The following is a 17,508-nucleotide window of genomic DNA, read 5'->3' on the forward strand; positions in this document are numbered from 1 at the left end:
GCCAGTTTAGTTTTTCCAAACTTGTACAAAACCTAGTGGAGCATGGATATGATATAAGAATGAAATTCAACCAGCTCGTTTGAAATAAACAGCTTTATTTGTAGATCTAAAATCAACACTTTTTTTCCCCAAAAATATCCATTCCAAACTCAAAATCCAGTGATCAGAACAAACACCAACGTTTGTGCCAAATATATATATATATGTATATTAATGTGAAAATAAAAAAATATGTTTCTCTTTTCTGACATAAACTTCTGTTGAATTATCACACAAAGTTGAACTTACATCTCCCGCTAAAAACAGTTTCGGTAGCAGCGGATACGTCCATTGCACTTGGGATATATCTCTCATCCACGCCTGGTATCAATGTAATACCCTCTGGTGAACTAGAATCTGCTGGTGGTTTTGGAGTTTCCTTCGTCTCACCTTTCTTCTTCCTGAATTTTCGAGCGGTCGTGAACGGTCTCTCCTGTACGGCAAAAATTGAGCCAGAAGGAGATCAAGTTTTACACAAATAAAGCTTTTTAACAAATTTGTCGGCTGTTTAACGCCGGTGACTGGACAACAACGACAGTGAACGGTTGAAATAAAATTCTAAAAATCTTGTGATGAGAAAAAATGGTTAACTGAAGGAAACAAAAACCAGTTGATCTTGAAATTATGTTAGCATATTGAATATTCTAGAAAATAGGGGAAGAGACTTTGAACGTATTATTTTGTAGAAATGGGTACTGATAAGGAAAGCAACTATACTACAGAATGTGTCTCTACTCAAAAGCTCTGTACAAGGAAAATGTATATTATTCAAAGAATCTTATTTTTGATGCTAACAGGACTTCATTATACTGACACAATGGCTACAAATGTCATTCTATACACAAAGAAAGTACGGGAGAGGAACGGAATGAATTGAAATAGAGATTAATGCGTTGAAAGTGACTGGTTGTGTACGGGCATTCAGGTATCAATATGTCAGTCTAATATGTAATTCCTCTATCAAATAAAGCAGTAAACAGCCTGTATAGGTACATTCAATTATAGCATCCAATGTTACGATACTATAGCAGGACTTTCAGGCAGCTATTACAAGCCAAGTCACTAGATATACGCACACAAGGAAAAGGTAACAGGTATGAATGGCCAATAAATACCTAAAATAAATGTGATTGACAGTTTAATAGAAATGGAAGAATGGGGAGACTAAAACCTCTTGGACTTTAACTATTGCAAACAGACTAACTACATACACACAGAAAGGGAAAGATAATATTTTTTTTGAGTGGCTAATAAACATATGAACTGAAGGTACATTACAATTTAATGGAACCAGAAGAATAGGATAGGTACCTAAGCTGGTAGGCTTTTCATTAACCACAGCAAAAACGACCAACTAGATACACACAGCAGGCAAAGATAACAGATATGAGTGGGTTAATAGACTGAAGGTGGTACTCAAGTGTGTTAAGCATCAATATCTCAGTCTTTGAGTAATTTCTCAACCTCCTATCAACCAATGAGAAAAGAAATTTCTGGAGAGTATGACGTACCTCTCCTTCATCTGCTGTTTTTGGTCTCTCTGGTATAAATTCATCCTCCATGCTAGAACTGAACCAATCCTCTGTCTGTACAATGTAAGCCTCGTCGTGTCTGGAGATGAGCTCAAGAATATCTGCGTCCTCACTAAAGAGAATCGTCTGTGAAAGGGAAAGAACATAGGTATGTGTTAATACCATAGCTGTAACTAGACTAGAAACAGAATTATAACTGTTATTTATCAGAATTGTAACTGTACTGTAATTGGAATTGTAACTGTATTGTAATTGGAATTGAAACTGTACTGTTATCAGAATTGTGACCGTACTGTAATTGGAATTGTAACAATATTATAATTGGAATTGTAACTACAATTGTAAGTCTACTGTAATTACAATTGTTACTGTACCATAATTAGAATTGTACCTACAACATACTGTAATTAGAAGTGTAAAAATATTGTTATTGGAATTGTGTTTGTACTGTAATTAGAATTGTAACTGTACTGCAATTAGAATTGTAACTACAGTGAAATTACAAGTTAAAGTCTACTGTAATTAAGTTATTACTGTACCATAATTTAGAATGGTAACTTGACTGTATTGGTATTGTAACTAAAAGGAAAAAACAGATTCTCTTGTCAACAGCATCATAATACATGTTGTGCTCAGGTTTTATTCATAACAACTAGAGGAAATATAAAGTTATTGTAATTAAACTCACATCTCCAAAAGCTTCCATGTCTCCTTCTCTGGTGCCTGATGCTCTGAGATGTAAAAGAAACCACCGATGATCATAAGTATTGTTTCATTTTGTCAAATATTGTGTAAATGATCATTTGTGGAAATGAGCATTTATCACCATGACGAGCATTTGGTTTTTCCCTTGAATAAGGCTGGGCTTTTTTTATCAAAGTTACACTGACAATGCTTGCAAACTTGGTTGGTGTGTGCACAGGGCAAGAGTAAGAAGGGGGATGAGAGAGTAGCAACTATATGTATTGAAGGCAAGAGACATTACAACCAATATGGAACATGATAGATAAAAGGTTGGGAATGGGAGGGTGGGGGGAGAAGGGGTGGATAAACAGTGAGCAAAACATATAAATATGGCAATGGTTTTATAAATCCTACTGTGAAATTGTTTCTGCTTTTGTGATAGTAAAATATGAAGAGAATTTCCTTGTCAATAAAAAAATTATATTAATTCTGAGAATAGTTTAAAAAAAGGGTTTTTAAGAAATTACCTGTCAATCTCTCCCTTGAAGATACACTTGTCATCTAAGAAGACCTCGATATCTTTAGCACCTCTGAAAGAATGGATCCGTGATTTATTGTAATTCTGCAAAGATAACAAGAAATAAATAAATAACTTAACTTGTTAGTTGAATTAAACTAAGGCAAGATGTGTGCAATGGTTGAATGTCATGATTGCAGAGTGACAGGGGAGCAGGATAAAGTCAACCCATTAAGAAATGAATATTCATATTTACCTATAAAAACAATCCAAACTTAATCTCAGAAAATCTTCCTCACCATGTGTGAGATATTCGTAATTTCAGTTGGAGGGATCTGTATTACTACCTTGGACAAGAAAGAGGGTGTGGGGAGGTGGGGTGGCTTGGTGGGGGTGGCTCGAGGAGTGGGAGGTGGCCTCAATAGAGAGAGAATACTTGAACAATCTGTAAAGTGAAGTTCTCTGTAAACTCTCACCCATATTCTGATCATGGCGATCTTGACTGGATGTTCGAATATCAGTTGTAGAGAGTTCCGTCCAGATATGTAAGGAGCCAGCCACATATGGATATCGTCCCTGGTGCGGTTAACACCATCAATCAGATTAGTGATGACCCTAGGATCAGCACCGTACTCGTCGAGGACATTAATGTCGGGAGGATCGGCTGTGACCTAGCAGACGACAGTAGAGACCGAAATAAAACTGTGACAATTATAATTTGTATCATTTATTTGCACCGTATTTTGCAACGGAATATACATTTCCAGCTAGATTATTTATTTCCTCGGAATATATAGAAGACATGTCCTTGGCATGCAAACGTTTTATACCATTTTCCTGTATGGATTGTGATGCATCGCTCAGTATTACTGACTTTATGTAAAGCTGTGACTACCCTTCCACCCCTTCTGAGACTAGAATACAGCTGATTATTGGCATAAATTAACAGCAAAGATGACAAATCTATTCTAAATATTCCTTTTGATGCTGTCACTCATTATCACCAGATGAAATCATAATATTATACAACTGCTACTCTACAAAATTTCTCTGACTATAACTTGATAACTCTGGTTATTTGAAGAACAAAAAAAAAACATAGTTTTAATACAAAAATCTTTAACTATAAAGTTAATTGAATCAATTGACATTTAATTACTTTATTAATCTCAAGCTGTGAATACACTCTAAAACTTAATGTTGTTATTAAAGTTAAAAGTTATTCAAAAGTAATCAATCAAGCATCAATTAATTAACTTTCAATATTCATTGATGACATCTTAAGAGTGTCCAAGAAGCTACACTGTAATAGTGTCTATTCTAATGAGACTAAAGACAATACAAATTAAAAACAAAGACGGTTTAATTAGTGAACACAAACCTCAGTGATACTGGCGAGTTCCCCATTGCTCTGAAAGACTTCAATTCCGTTCAATCCCACATAATGCTTGTCACCCCAGGTGGTCTTGATGAGAATTTTCATCCGCTGGCCGTGTGGTAGGATTGGGATTTCAAATTCCTCGCTAGAGGGTGACAAAAAAATATCGGTATATGATCACAGTCGACTAATTTCTTAAGGTTACACTAGTTTAAGTGCATGCTGTGTATGGTAAGCTTAACCCTCTATAAGATGTTATCATATGTAATAAGCATTGATTAACACCAGCTTATAACAAGCCTTCTCCTTTTGATAGATATTCCTACACTGGCTTTTTGCAGTAGATAAGCAATTTTCTCTAAGTATTAAAAACAGTAAGAGGCAGGTGTGTTAATTTTTCTCTCCATTCCTACTTTCAAGGACACTCACAGAACATCCTCATGTGATGGATGAGAGTGTATCCCAGAATCTGACTAGTTTTTCAAATACAGGGATGGATGAGGGGGGGGAGGAGGGCGGAGTGAAAACACCCAGTCAGTCCAACATAACTGCAATGCAGACAGGGCGAACAAAATTATTTTGAGACATTAAAGGAACAGAAAATAAATGCTACTTTTTCCCATTTAGAAACCAGAAAAGTTGAATCAACAGAAACCTTTCTAAACACCACTACACAGCAGCAAGTTTACATACCTAATGGGTTTTGGAAGCTGAATTTTGCCTAGTATTGATTTCTCTTAAGTTTATACATATACCATCAAACAAAGCTTTATTTAGCATATATTAATATCATAATTTCACTATTCCAATTTATTCTTCCCCTTTTCTTTACCTGCTATCATCATCATCACCAGCTTCCTTATCATTGTGGGAATTTCCAGTGGGGAGGAATTCATCTAAACAGTCTCCTGTGTAGAATAAAAACAAAAATAAGTCTTCAGCACATTTTTGATTGAAGTAAGAGATGGAGCAGTGAGTAAAAGGAAAGAGGTGGAAGAGAAAGGGGAGGTAGGAGGAGGGGAGGAGGGCAGAAGGAGAAGCAGAAGCAGAAGGAGAAGGAGGAGGAGGAGGAGGAGGAGGAGGAGGGGGAGGGGGAGGGGAGGGGAGGGGAGGGGGAGGAGGAGGAGGAGGGGGAGGAGGAGGAGGAGGGGGAGGAGGAGGAGGAGGGGGAGGAGGAGGAGGAGGAGGAGGAGGGGAGGAGGAGGGGAGGAGGAGGAGGAGGAGGAGGGGAGGAGGAGGGGGAGGGGGAGGAGGAGGAGGAGGAGGAGGAGGAGGGGGGGGAGGAGGAGGAGGAGGAGGAGGAGGAGGAGGAGGAGGAGGGGAGGAGGAGGAGGGGGAGGGGGAGGAGGAGGAGGAGGAGGAGGAGGAGGAGGGGGAGGAGGAGGAGGAGGGGAGGAGGAGGAGGAGGAGGAGGAGGAGGGAGGGGGAGGGGGAGGAGGAGGAGGAGGAGGAGGAGGAGGAGGAGGAGGAGGAGGAGGAGGAGGAGGGGGAGGAGGAGGAGGAGGAGGAGGAGGAGGGGGGAGGAGGGGGAGGAGGAGGAGGAGGAGGAGGAGGAGGGGGAGGAGGAGGAGGAGGAGGAGGAGGAGGAGGAGGAGGGGGAGGAGGAGGAGGAGGAGGAGGAGGAGGAGGAGGAGGAGGAGGAGGAGGAGGAGGAGGAGGAGGAGGAGGAGGAGGAAAAGGAGGAGGAAAAAATACCCTCTTGAATGTATGATGAAATAATCTGTGCAAGTATTAGTAAATCAGCAAGTTTTAGACTACATTTGTGGATGTTCATAAGCTCTCTGATTTACCAAATGGTCGATCAACGAGAGAGATCTCATTTTAACATTCCAAAACTCTGAAATAATCTGGTTTTTAATTCCTACCTTGCATGTCTAGGTTCATGTTAGCTGTCAGTCTTCCCTTCTGTGACTTATCAAACATCGAGAGCGAAGTCCACGATTCCTCCAGACTGAGCTGCTGTTGATGCCTCCACTGCGCCCTCCTCGTGGGACCAGAGGGGCCAAAGGGGTCCAAGTCTGTGCTTTCCTTACGTCCCTGTGCTTGCTGCCTCCACCTTTCGTCTTCCAGATCATCGGCCACGACGACCCCTGAAACATGGTAAAAATGTTAATGGCAAGATAAGATTACAATGGTTTCTCTAACAAATGGAAGACTGTGTGAGTCAAACAGTTTGACTCAAAATCTGAATGACATGGAATTGTATTTGTAGAGACTTAAACTGATTTGGACTAATATCGTATTGCTATGAACTAAGATAGGCTGAGCTTGATTTCACTACTCAACTAAAGTGAACTGGTCTGATTTGCATTGCAATGAACTACTATTCATTGTGTTGAAAATTGTTCAGTTGGAACTGATTTGCAACTGCACTGAGCCGAACTCAGTTTTCTTTAAGTAGATGGAATCTCATCGGAATTGAATAACACTGTAATGTCACTGCATTAGACTGACTGTAGATGAATAGTATTCAGAAATCAGTTGCATTTTAAAGTAGATGGTCTCTTAACCGACTTGAACTAACTTCATTCAAAATTATAGGACTTGGGGTGAATTGCACAGCACTAAACTGAGCTGAAATTAATTTCTTTGAAGTAAACTGAGAGAAACTGAACTGAACACATGTTAACTCAATTCAATAATGTGACATGCATTGAAATGTACTGTACTGTATATTGATATGAATTGGCTTCCAGTGTGTTACAATGGACTGAACTTAAAATGAACTAAACTGAACCATTGCATAGAAACGTAATGCAGCACATCCAAATGCAATAATGAATTGGATCAGAACCAAAATGAGAAGAAATATTCACTCCAAACTGGTATTGCTGTACCATACAACTTCAAAATGTCACAAAGATCGACAGAATGTAGACAATTCCATTTTGTACGTTTTTTGGACACCATTGTGTAAGTGAGATTTAACGATTGCACTAAACTCAAGAATTGAATCCTCCACTCTGAGTCTAATGAAACAACCTGTTAGCCACATTGAACATCACTGAAATTCTACCCATTCTGCCCCACCCTCCAAGTTTCCCTCCTGACCCACCCCTCCCCCTCTCCCCTATGCTCACCAAACTATCTTACCAATTTCATTACACCAAAGACAAAACTGTGACTCACCTTCCTTCACAGCTCCTGTTGATGTCTTGGGAGGGAAAGTTTCCATGCCAAACAACGGTTCATCGCTAATAAAACAAAAAAAGTTAATAGATCAATAGCATTAAAGATTTTCTATTTATACAAAACATACATTTAAATTGATTTCACAAAGTTACAGGAGATTTGACCAATTTGAATATTTTGTTGACAATATAGGGAGCACACTATTGCAGATTTACCACATTTGAGGCAAGGTCTGATATTTCATACTAAGGCTGTTAACAAGTCCCTTGTTCTACAAAAGGCAAACAAGTTAAAATGGCAAGCCATTTTAATCCTTAACAGACCTTCCTGACTGATGGACAGTCGGAAACAAAGCCATGAAGCAAGATCTTGGCCAATTTTGCAATGAGTCGACAATAGCGAAAGAAATTACGTATTGCTATAGGTCTTTTACAAATAGTCACTCACTCATTGGATTCTTCTTGTTTCTCCATCGTCAACCAAGACGGTTTGGGGGTTTCCTTTTTCTTTGCCCTGAAAAGATATTAATGGATGTATGGTTACTGTTTTTACATATATCTCATACCATACATGAATGTAGAACAGTTTAACTATGTTAGTACGATACATTTTTAAAAGTATTTTGGTGATATAATCTTCAGGAAAAGTGAGGTTACTGACAAAACTATTCAGTTTATTGATAACAGAATGTTTGAGCACTACACCATCAATTATTGAGCACTACACCATCAATTATTGAGCACTACACCATCAATTATTGAGCACTACACCATCAATTATTGAGCACTACACCATCAATTATTGAGCACTACACCATCAATTATTGAGCACTACACCATCAATTATTGAGCACTACACCATCAATTATTGAGCACTACACCATCAATTATTGAGCACTACACCATCAATTATTGAGCACTACACCATCAATTATTGAGCACTACACCATCAATTATTGAGCACTACACCATCAATTATTGAGCACTACACCATCAATTTGCACTCTAAAAGTTGCTTGTGTAGTTAAAAAAAATGTAAAGACGTTAGTTTATGAGCTAACATAGCAAAAATTGAGTTGCCCTTGAATGCAACGGTGCAATTCCTTTAAATATGCTCTTATCAAACATTTTTTGTACAGTTAGCGCTCAATTTCGAACACAGGCACACCATGCGCTTTGCATGCAGACATGCTGGGTGCCAGAAATCAAGATTCTAACGCTAGTTTTGCTGTACATTCAACAAAGTTTGTAAACATGATTGAGATACTGAGTGTATACAGTTTGACTTAAGAACTTCTTGTGAAAATGTGTTACACAAGATCTCTTTGCGAGTTACTACAGATGATATTGTATTTTCTTGAGGTCTGGTTTTTCAAAATATCATTCCTTACTGGTCAACTCAAGGTACAAATCTGCTACCAAGCAGAGCACAGTAAAAGGTCATGAATAAATTAATTTATGACTGTCATTACAAATTAAAAATACTTACAAGCTGATGTTTTGAAGCTGCTGCAGCATGGACATCTCCTCTTGATTAAATTCATCTGCTTCTGGCTTTGATGATGAAGGTGATTCTTGTTCTTGCTTCTCCTGTGCTTGTACCTCACTCCTGTTTCTGGGAGAATGTCTTTCTGATGGTACAATCTTAGAATCCTCATTTAAGATACTAGTAGATGTAGCTTGCCCTAGGGAAGAAAGAATTATAGAAATTGTGATTATCATCGTCACCACCACCCTTTTGGCTGCATTGGTCAAAGTACTGTTAACTATCGAATGGGCAATCCATTCAAGTTTATGTTTATTTAGGGACTGTGTGAAGAAGACAAGCTTGAGCAGGTGCTATATCTCTTGCAGCAAGGCTGAATCAACGCTCACACTTTTAGCCATTATCCCTGCAGACCAAGTATTGGCTATTGTGTGAATTATATAGCACAAGGGTTTATATTTTTTGCAGTCTGGCTGCAGTAATATTGCAGTCCTTAGCTCCCTACTTTAAACACCTATGCCTATTATGACTCTACTTCTAGGGAATTTTCTTTTCCTTTTTTCGGTGGCAGAGGGAACATGGAGAGGAGCACAATAGCAGCAACAGTGAGATGGAAATAATTTTGTTGTAAGATGCCAGTTTATTACCTACATATAGTTTTGATATAACATGGCTCTATAGGCAACTAGTGTAAAATCATATTGGGCATGGAAGGGATGTGGTAGAAAGATGTAAGAGATGTATTTTGAAAGGAGAATGCCCTCTGGCTACCCCCTTGACTGGAGTACTGGTGTAGGATGGGTAAGTTGGTATGGTTAATGTAAACTGCACTGGTAGTCTTCACCTATATATATCAAATTAAGACAACAAGCAAATTTACTCAATGCTAGTGAAAAGGGATTTTTTTTAGTGCAATGTTACATAAAGGTTGAAAAGATAAAACGAGGCACTGCCAGCAATATTCTTTGCCCCATTTATGGAATTTGTTATTTTCCAAATATACTATACCAAATAATAACGATATCCATATATAAAATAGTCAAATATATATGTAATTGTAAAACAAGACACTAGGGACAATATTCAAATGTCCCTTTTGATTATTTTCTAATTTTCCATATTTACCACACTCAATAGTAAATAGATGTAGACCTCAAAAACCTCATTGGGTTATAAATACCATTTGACATTCTGTACTAGACTTTTGCTAATGAAACATTAATTGGTTGACAACTTCTATACAGGTTGTTTATCAGACACAGGGCTATCATGAACCTGCAGGGGCATTTACCACAGATCACAATTTCTTCATAGGGGCCACTGTGCTGTTATTAAGAGCATATACATTACACTGTCTTTTTGTTACGCTAAATAGTGCATAAGTATAGGCCTACTCACTCAATGACTGTCAGGATTTTGTATTAAGCAGTAGAAACAGTGAATGTACAATTGTATAAACTTGTATAAAATGTTGATATTGATGTTCCATGATTCAAACAAATTGGTCAGAGAAAGTGTAAATTGTCTTCTCAGTGAGAGATAAAGCACTAATGGATGCAGAAGTGATGCCATTACTGAGACACTTAGTACTTAGGATCTTATATCATATCAGGATTAAACTCCACAGATGTGAGGATGGAAAGATGACTATTATGAATGATAACCCCCTTCGAGCACTTTTAACAAACCAATAAAAGATTTTAAAACAATCTAACCTTTGACGGACTCCACCGAGGATCTAGTGCTGGCGAAGATCTGAACGGAATCGTCTACGGTCGGCAACAGGAGATTCTCCGATGATCTCTTCAGGAGCCGGGTTTTACATCTGGCCAGCTTAGGTTGATCTGATCCCATCGAGCTTCCTGTACCTTCAAATTCGGTCACGCTCAACGATTCTTCATCCCTCGTGGGATCCATTTCTCTTCTCGTCTGAGGTAAAACCGACGACGCTTTCGGTTCGGGAGCCTCCTTCCTCTCCTTCGAAGGTTCGACAGAGATCTCTTCGTCGATGTTCTCATCTAACTTCCGAATATCCCTCTTCTCTAATATCTTGGTTTTCGATCTCGTAAGAGCATCGGGTAATTCTTCCGGCGTGGGCGGTAGAGATTTACCCCAGGAGGATTTGACATTTTCTAAGACTTCGGGTTCGTGGGTTGCATCATCATCCTTTGGTCTTGGTAGGTCTATCATCATCGAATAATCAAAGACTTGGTTACCGCATCCCTTCTCCACAATTCCCTCCCAGAGCTGATCTCCATCGCAATGAAGTTTAACATCTTTCAATCCCATGCTGAGATCCTGAGATAATATCAAAAAGAGCGAGATGATTGTGATAATATGAATTTCAAAAGTGACCGATCCAAAGGTCGACATTCAAGCTGTTTCAGTCCTGTGTAGAATCACTTATAATGAGTCATCTACTGTTGAATGAAGGACGAAGATAATAATAATAATATGCAACTTATATAGTGCAATATGCAAGGCTTCAAAGCGCTTTACAAAACATAATACATAAAAACAAAGTCGTAAAACATAAATACAAAACCAATACACCGAACAAAGATAAAATTACACAATGTAAAGTAGAGGAAATGTTAAAAATACAGTGTAAAACTACAACAAATATGTGAAAAACTACTAAAATAACAATATAACTATTTTACACTACACAGAATCAATAATAGCATAAAACACACAGCAAATATATAGTGCACAAAATTGCAATGGAATTCAGTTATGTAAAATGGTGACACTAAAACAGCCATTAAATGAAAGATATATTTATGCGTCATAGAAATGCAGCCGGAAATGGTGGGTTTTGAGTTTGGATTTGAAAATTCCCAAAGAAGGTGCATGGCGAATGTTGGCAGGAAGTTTGTTCCATAAGTCGGCGGCGGCGTAAGCGTAGGATCTTTCACCTTAGAAGTTTGTTGAAGGGTTGGTCATGCTAAGTCGGTTATCAGATGACGATCTTAATACACGCGATGGCTTTATACAAGGCTGACAAATCTGATATAAATATAGGTGCCATGCCTTTCAAGGCCTTATAGGTGATCAGAAGGATCTTATACTGTAGACTGTTCTTTTCTGTATCGGCAGCCATTGGAGGGATTCGAGGATCAGAGTAATGAGAAGATGAATCCAGGGGATTTCAATGGTTGAGACAAATAAAGAAAACAGGAAGACTTTTAAGGAAATTTCTTTTATTAAAATAAAGTTATGTGAAATGATGATAGGTACATGAAGTCACCATATATTGGTGACTGTGTACACTCTTTACCAGAAGGGGGACAAGAGGGGGATAGTTTCCTATTAACAGCTTTTACAAAAGATTTATCAGTCTAATCCTTTCACAAAGATAGATCAAGCATACTTTCTGGTTTTGGTTTGGTCAATTTCCCTACTATGATACTATCAAACAATTTAAAATTGCTACCTTAACTAGACCACTTTCATTGAAGAGAATATTGGGGAAAAGTTGAAATGGATGCAAAAAATTTACCATTTGTTTGTATTATAATGATTTATGGTAGAATTTAATAGTTTCAGTGGTGTCTTAATAGACATATTCTTTGCAATTTTTTTCTTTTTTCCTTTCATTTTTGAGAAAGACTCTACGGTGTTTTGTATAATGCTGTAGGCTGGCAATTGAATAAAAAATCTTAGAAAAATTTTTAATTTCTTCCCCTGTTGCTTTCTTCTTTTCATCCCTTGTCTACTAATCCCATTACATCTATCTCATTGTGTTCACCGCGCTCATTAACCTGTCTGTATTCTGTGTGTGTTTTTGTCCCTTCTGTTACTGTTACTTGTCATTCAGCCTTTGAAGAAGATCCTGCAAGGATCGAAACGTCAGGCCAAATTTACTTTTACACAAAATTATAAGTTAACTTTGAACACTCACTTTTAAACTTTTGTTGTAATTCCAAATCTTTATCTTGCTAACGGCAGGTATTTCATCTTCACTGTGCATCTGTTTGACTTTGAAGTGGAGAAGAAGTCTGACATCCGGTGTCTTTGTACAACTCCACATGTTCCGTTCTCTAGTCGTCTGGATACAACGCAAGGAAATATTAAATGTGACAAAAAAACAAAAAGAATGCAAACCTTCAGAAACAGACAAAATATATCTATATTCACAAACATATCAAAGCAAACAAACAAGAATGAGGCGAAGAACACAAGAATGTTAAAATCACTTTAATTGGTTTTAAGATTTACCACATTAATTACTACAACTGGTCTTTAGGGCTCACTATAAATCTAAACTGAACATTCTCATGAACTAAGCAAACAAAATATGAAATAGAAACCCGCTTGACATTTACGAGATCTTCTTTTGAACAGTTAAAGTGACAAAAGCAAAACCCAAAACACTTTGACACTCTTTCATAGTGGTAAGGCCTGTACCGGTGGACAGAACATTTTGGCAAATATCATATCATCATTAAGGAGTCACTTCTTGAGTGGGCAGGAATCCTCACCCTCTGTCAATAAGGAATTGCATATTGCTTGTTATCTACTAGATCTGCTCAAATTTTTTTCTGCAAAATAAATATCCCTCATTGCTATCATTAATATAGTGACATTAAGCACTGCTTCTGACATTTATGCGTATTTTACCTTAGCTCTGCCATTAACAAGATTACCCAGCATGCCTTGCATGTCCTTGGCTCCCTGAACCCAAACATCTGACGGTGTGAGGTTGACCTTTTCACCGGCATCGTTGTAAAACTCTACCTCTGTTAGTCCGACACGAGAGGAGTGGCTCCAGTTTGACAGGACCTCCAGGGTAACGTGAGAGGTGCGAGTGGAGGCTGTCTTTGGCAGGGACGCTGCACTCTGTTCAGGGTAGAGGTGAACAACGGAAAGTTTGATTAAATTTTAATATCTTATATAATTGTAAACAACGATAACCATATTTTTAATGTCACTAGACACTGACAGAACAATAGTATCCCAAATGATACTACTTCATCACTAATATTGCATCATTACTGAAAATACATTTTTTTCAACTTAAATGCAATTCTAGCAATAAATACAAACTAATGTATTGGGTGATAAACAAATTATCTACATTTTTTGCTTGCTAACATCGATCAGAAATGACTTACCTTTCGAACAGTATATGTTTATTTGTTCATGGAAATATATTTAACCTTTGGATACAAATTGGCATTTATCAATTTGCTGAACGTAGAATCTTTGTTTTTGTCTTTTTAATAAAAAGGAGCAAATGGCTTGTACTGGTATCACATAATACAAGGCCATAGCCTACATACTAGGCACGCAAGAGCTAGCCTAATGGATGTTCACTGTTGCGAATGTGTGATCAAAAATGGACAACTCTTTTGTAAAGCGGTAGCAATCTTGATACAATTAATAGTGAGACGTATATATAGTAGGTGATAATATATTCGATATATAAGGCAATGGAAGAATGAATGGAAATATGTATACATGCTTTGTCAATAGAATTTGAAAACTGATTGTTACCGTAAGTTAACAGTACTTGGAATCAATAACACTAGGCCTCCAGACTGTTTATTAATAGTGGGTGTCCAGTTTGGAAAATTGGGGGTTCGGATGAAAGGGGTTCGGATAATCAGAATTTTACTGTACCTTTGCTCGTGGAGCTAGCTTAGGGGTGTTAAAGAGGGCCAACTCCTCAGCTGAGGGGGTGCTACTGATGACACTGGTGGTTTTCTTTGGAGTCTTTTTAGAATTTGTTGATTCCTCTACTCTTTCCAATTCTCTTAAGAGTTTCTTTTGTGACCTGTGTAATAGAAAATGTTATTGAGGAGAAAAAAAAGTAATTATTAGATCCAAAAATGTCATTCCAGGGACAAAATACAGGAATATAATTTTTTTTTTTATTAAACTGAGTTAAATATCCCCATTTCTGGATTAAATAGTAAACTCTTTAATCTCAGTCAAGACAACAAACCATGAAGCTGTTTGATGGTGAGATTGTTTAGTATTTACAAATTCTTAACTTAATTCTGCTCACGACACAACAGCATTTTTTGTGAAATTTAAAAAAACCTCCAGCAAACACTAAGTGACATGACATTACTGTTATTTAATTTATATCAATATAAAATAATATATATATAAATAAACATTGGAAAACAAGAAAAAGAACTCAACGAAGCATTTCTATTTCTATAAAACATCTTTAATATATGATTACCTCTACGACAGCTAAGCAAGACAACTCCAACCTATCAAGGCTTGATAGAGTGAACTATTTTTACATCGCATTGTTGAATGAATAAAACTCAAATTACTCGAGTGCAGGCAAAACAGACATCTGGAAACTCACAATTAAAATCGACAGATTCATCAGTTGGGATATAATGTTCCTATTCTTCAAATAGAGGTCTCGCAAAACACAAACACATGGGGGTTAGAAACGACTCAGTCGGCCCAAACCAATCACCAATTGTCCCTTCACTGCCCCTAAAGATGCTTGTAGGAGCATCTGGTTAGTCATTTGGGCCAATCCAATTCAGAAAAAGTTTGCTGTTTGTAGCTGACTTACTTGGCATCCATTTGTTTCACTTTATCGACGACCATCTCCATCTTGTACTGATCCAGATTCTGTGATGTCATCAGATTAGATGGGATCTCCTCGGGGGTGTTATCTTCCCTTGGAGAGGCCCCAGAGGCGGCAGGTTTTGTGGGTAACTCTCTGGGAGAGCTGGTCTGCTGGCTTTCTCCTGCAACAGGTTTGAACTTTGCATCATCCTAAAAAACAAATTAAAAATTTCATAACATTAATTCTGTGAGGAGGGAGAAAGCCATCTGGAGAAAAACAGGAATAAATTGATAAATTCTTATACAAAACCAGAGTTTAAAAATTTAAATAGTAATAAAGACGATAAGGGGGATAAGACGACGGAGTTTTATTCAAAAGTTTTCTACGACATTTATAACTTAAGACTGAAAAATATGCTTAGAACAATTAGAGAATACAGAGTTAAACTTAACCATGAGTTGATATTACTGTGCTCACATCTTTAACTCTACTTGCTGCTTCACTTGGGGTCTGTTGCAATACCACATCCTGATTTTGAGATGTCAAAGAGCTATTCTCAGCTTGCATGGCTCTCTGAATCTCTTTCAGGTCATCCTCCTGCTGCCTCCATTGGGTACCATCTTTCTTCTTCTGAGAGGAGAGAGAACGACTGTTTCGGGGAGTTGGAGCTTCAAGTGTAAACAAAAACAGAAAGAAGGAAAATGTACATTAAAAGGAATAAGATTTGCTCATCTTCATCTAAGCCCTACAATCTTTACTCTTAAAATGGTCACTTTTTTGTCATCTGTATCGAACAATACTAGTTCTGTTTTGGTGACATATTTGCCTTATGTTAGAGATCAACTTGATTCTAACCAACTCGAAGTCATTTGTGATTCCTAATGCCAGATCTCGAAAGGGATACTTTGAACAGACTTTATGTTAATGAAATGGAAGTAAACGACAAAGGCAAATGAATATATATAAATGAAAATCGTAATGAGTTGGAAAATCAAGAACAGAAACTTCCAGTCTCCACCAGGATTCGAACCCAGGCCTCTCGCTTTATATGCGGACACCCTAACCACTAGTCTATGGACACTGATTGTATGTCCAGAGGTTCTAAACCAGTAAGGAAGGTCTTAAGTCCGCTGTTGGCGTACATATATATATTTTTATATAGATATATATCTATATATAAACATTTCTCTCAAGGTTCAATAAATGTTCTTGACTCTTAACTTACTTGCAGATAAGATAATATCTGAATCCGTTGATGATCTGTTGACAGGCATCTGCTGAGGAGAGGCTCCAAGAGAGAATTCCTCGGCATCAGGTTTTCTTCTGAAAGGTCAAAGTATGAAGCAAAAGGAAATTAACAAGGAAATTATCACTTTTTTCTTCCTTGAAAGCAGACAGTCTTACTGTGACAAACATACCGAATTGAAATAGTAATTGTACACACATGAAACTGAAAATTGTAATTTTTGGGGGGGTTTCAACAGAAAAAGAGTTTACACTGGTTTCACTTTCCAATGTGAGACAATAATTATGCAAGCATTGTGGTCAAGTGGTTAAGGCAGTGGACCTGGGATCTAAGGCTTGCAGGTTTGAGTCCTGGCCAGATTGTTACGTTGTGTCCTTGGGCAAGACACTTCATCTCCATTGCCTCTCTTCACCCAGGTGTATAAATGGGGACCTGTGAGATAACCTGTCAGTTTACCATGTGGAGGGATTGTCTCTATGTTTGGCAGGTTATCATTGACCAGGGTAATATCGTTATGCACCTTGAGCCTTGGATATATCTGTGCTTTATAAATCCTCAATATTATTAATATTCTTTTTATTATGCCTCAAAGGATCTTTCTTTAAAGTTGTCAGAGAAGTTGAAGGATGTTCTACTTGTTGTAATTCAAAGTAGTGAAGAAAAGAAAAAGTTGTCTTAAATTTTGTCACTTGTTCATAAAGTTTGCAAATACTCCATAAACTATTCAAGCTGTCTGTGCTTGGAGGTTGCCTCTAGCTGGTCTTTTGTTTCACAGAAATTTACAAAATTGAAGGAATAATAGTCATAAATCAAGGACAGACTTCTCAGACAACTTAACGATAGTGATGTGCTGATCACTTGTAATATAATTGTGACGCCCACGTAGAATTGTGCTCAATTCAACGTGCTGCTCGACCACCTAAAAATCCCCCGGGGGCATTCCACAGGGTG

General features: G+C 37.8%; 1 protein-coding gene across 2 annotated transcripts in view; it reads right to left on the minus strand.

Annotated features, from left to right (window-relative positions):
- LOC139959812 (katanin-interacting protein-like) overlaps positions 1 to 17,508 on the minus strand; it is a 39,517-nt gene that overhangs the window by 10,275 nt on the left and 11,734 nt on the right. For both annotated transcript variants that reach the window (XM_071957688.1, XM_071957686.1), the window contains exons 12-29: positions 16,537 to 16,634; positions 15,789 to 15,979; positions 15,315 to 15,520; positions 14,393 to 14,546; positions 13,391 to 13,609; positions 12,672 to 12,818; positions 10,483 to 11,065; positions 8,771 to 8,966; positions 7,730 to 7,795; positions 7,280 to 7,344; positions 6,016 to 6,240; positions 4,983 to 5,058; positions 4,154 to 4,295; positions 3,249 to 3,443; positions 2,783 to 2,877; positions 2,260 to 2,302; positions 1,551 to 1,697; positions 289 to 472 (exon numbers count right to left, since the gene is read on the minus strand). In XM_071957688.1, the coding sequence (XP_071813789.1) occupies positions 289 to 472; positions 1,551 to 1,697; positions 2,260 to 2,302; positions 2,783 to 2,877; positions 3,249 to 3,443; positions 4,154 to 4,295; positions 4,983 to 5,058; positions 6,016 to 6,240; positions 7,280 to 7,344; positions 7,730 to 7,795; positions 8,771 to 8,966; positions 10,483 to 11,065; positions 12,672 to 12,818; positions 13,391 to 13,609; positions 14,393 to 14,546; positions 15,315 to 15,520; positions 15,789 to 15,979; positions 16,537 to 16,634 (3,032 nt within the window). The remainder of the gene's footprint in view (positions 1 to 288; positions 473 to 1,550; positions 1,698 to 2,259; positions 2,303 to 2,782; positions 2,878 to 3,248; positions 3,444 to 4,153; positions 4,296 to 4,982; positions 5,059 to 6,015; positions 6,241 to 7,279; positions 7,345 to 7,729; positions 7,796 to 8,770; positions 8,967 to 10,482; positions 11,066 to 12,671; positions 12,819 to 13,390; positions 13,610 to 14,392; positions 14,547 to 15,314; positions 15,521 to 15,788; positions 15,980 to 16,536; positions 16,635 to 17,508) is intronic.

Source organism: Apostichopus japonicus, chromosome 19, assembly GCF_037975245.1.
Source record: "Apostichopus japonicus isolate 1M-3 chromosome 19, ASM3797524v1, whole genome shotgun sequence".
NCBI classification, from domain to species: domain Eukaryota; kingdom Metazoa; phylum Echinodermata; class Holothuroidea; order Aspidochirotida; family Stichopodidae; genus Apostichopus; species Apostichopus japonicus.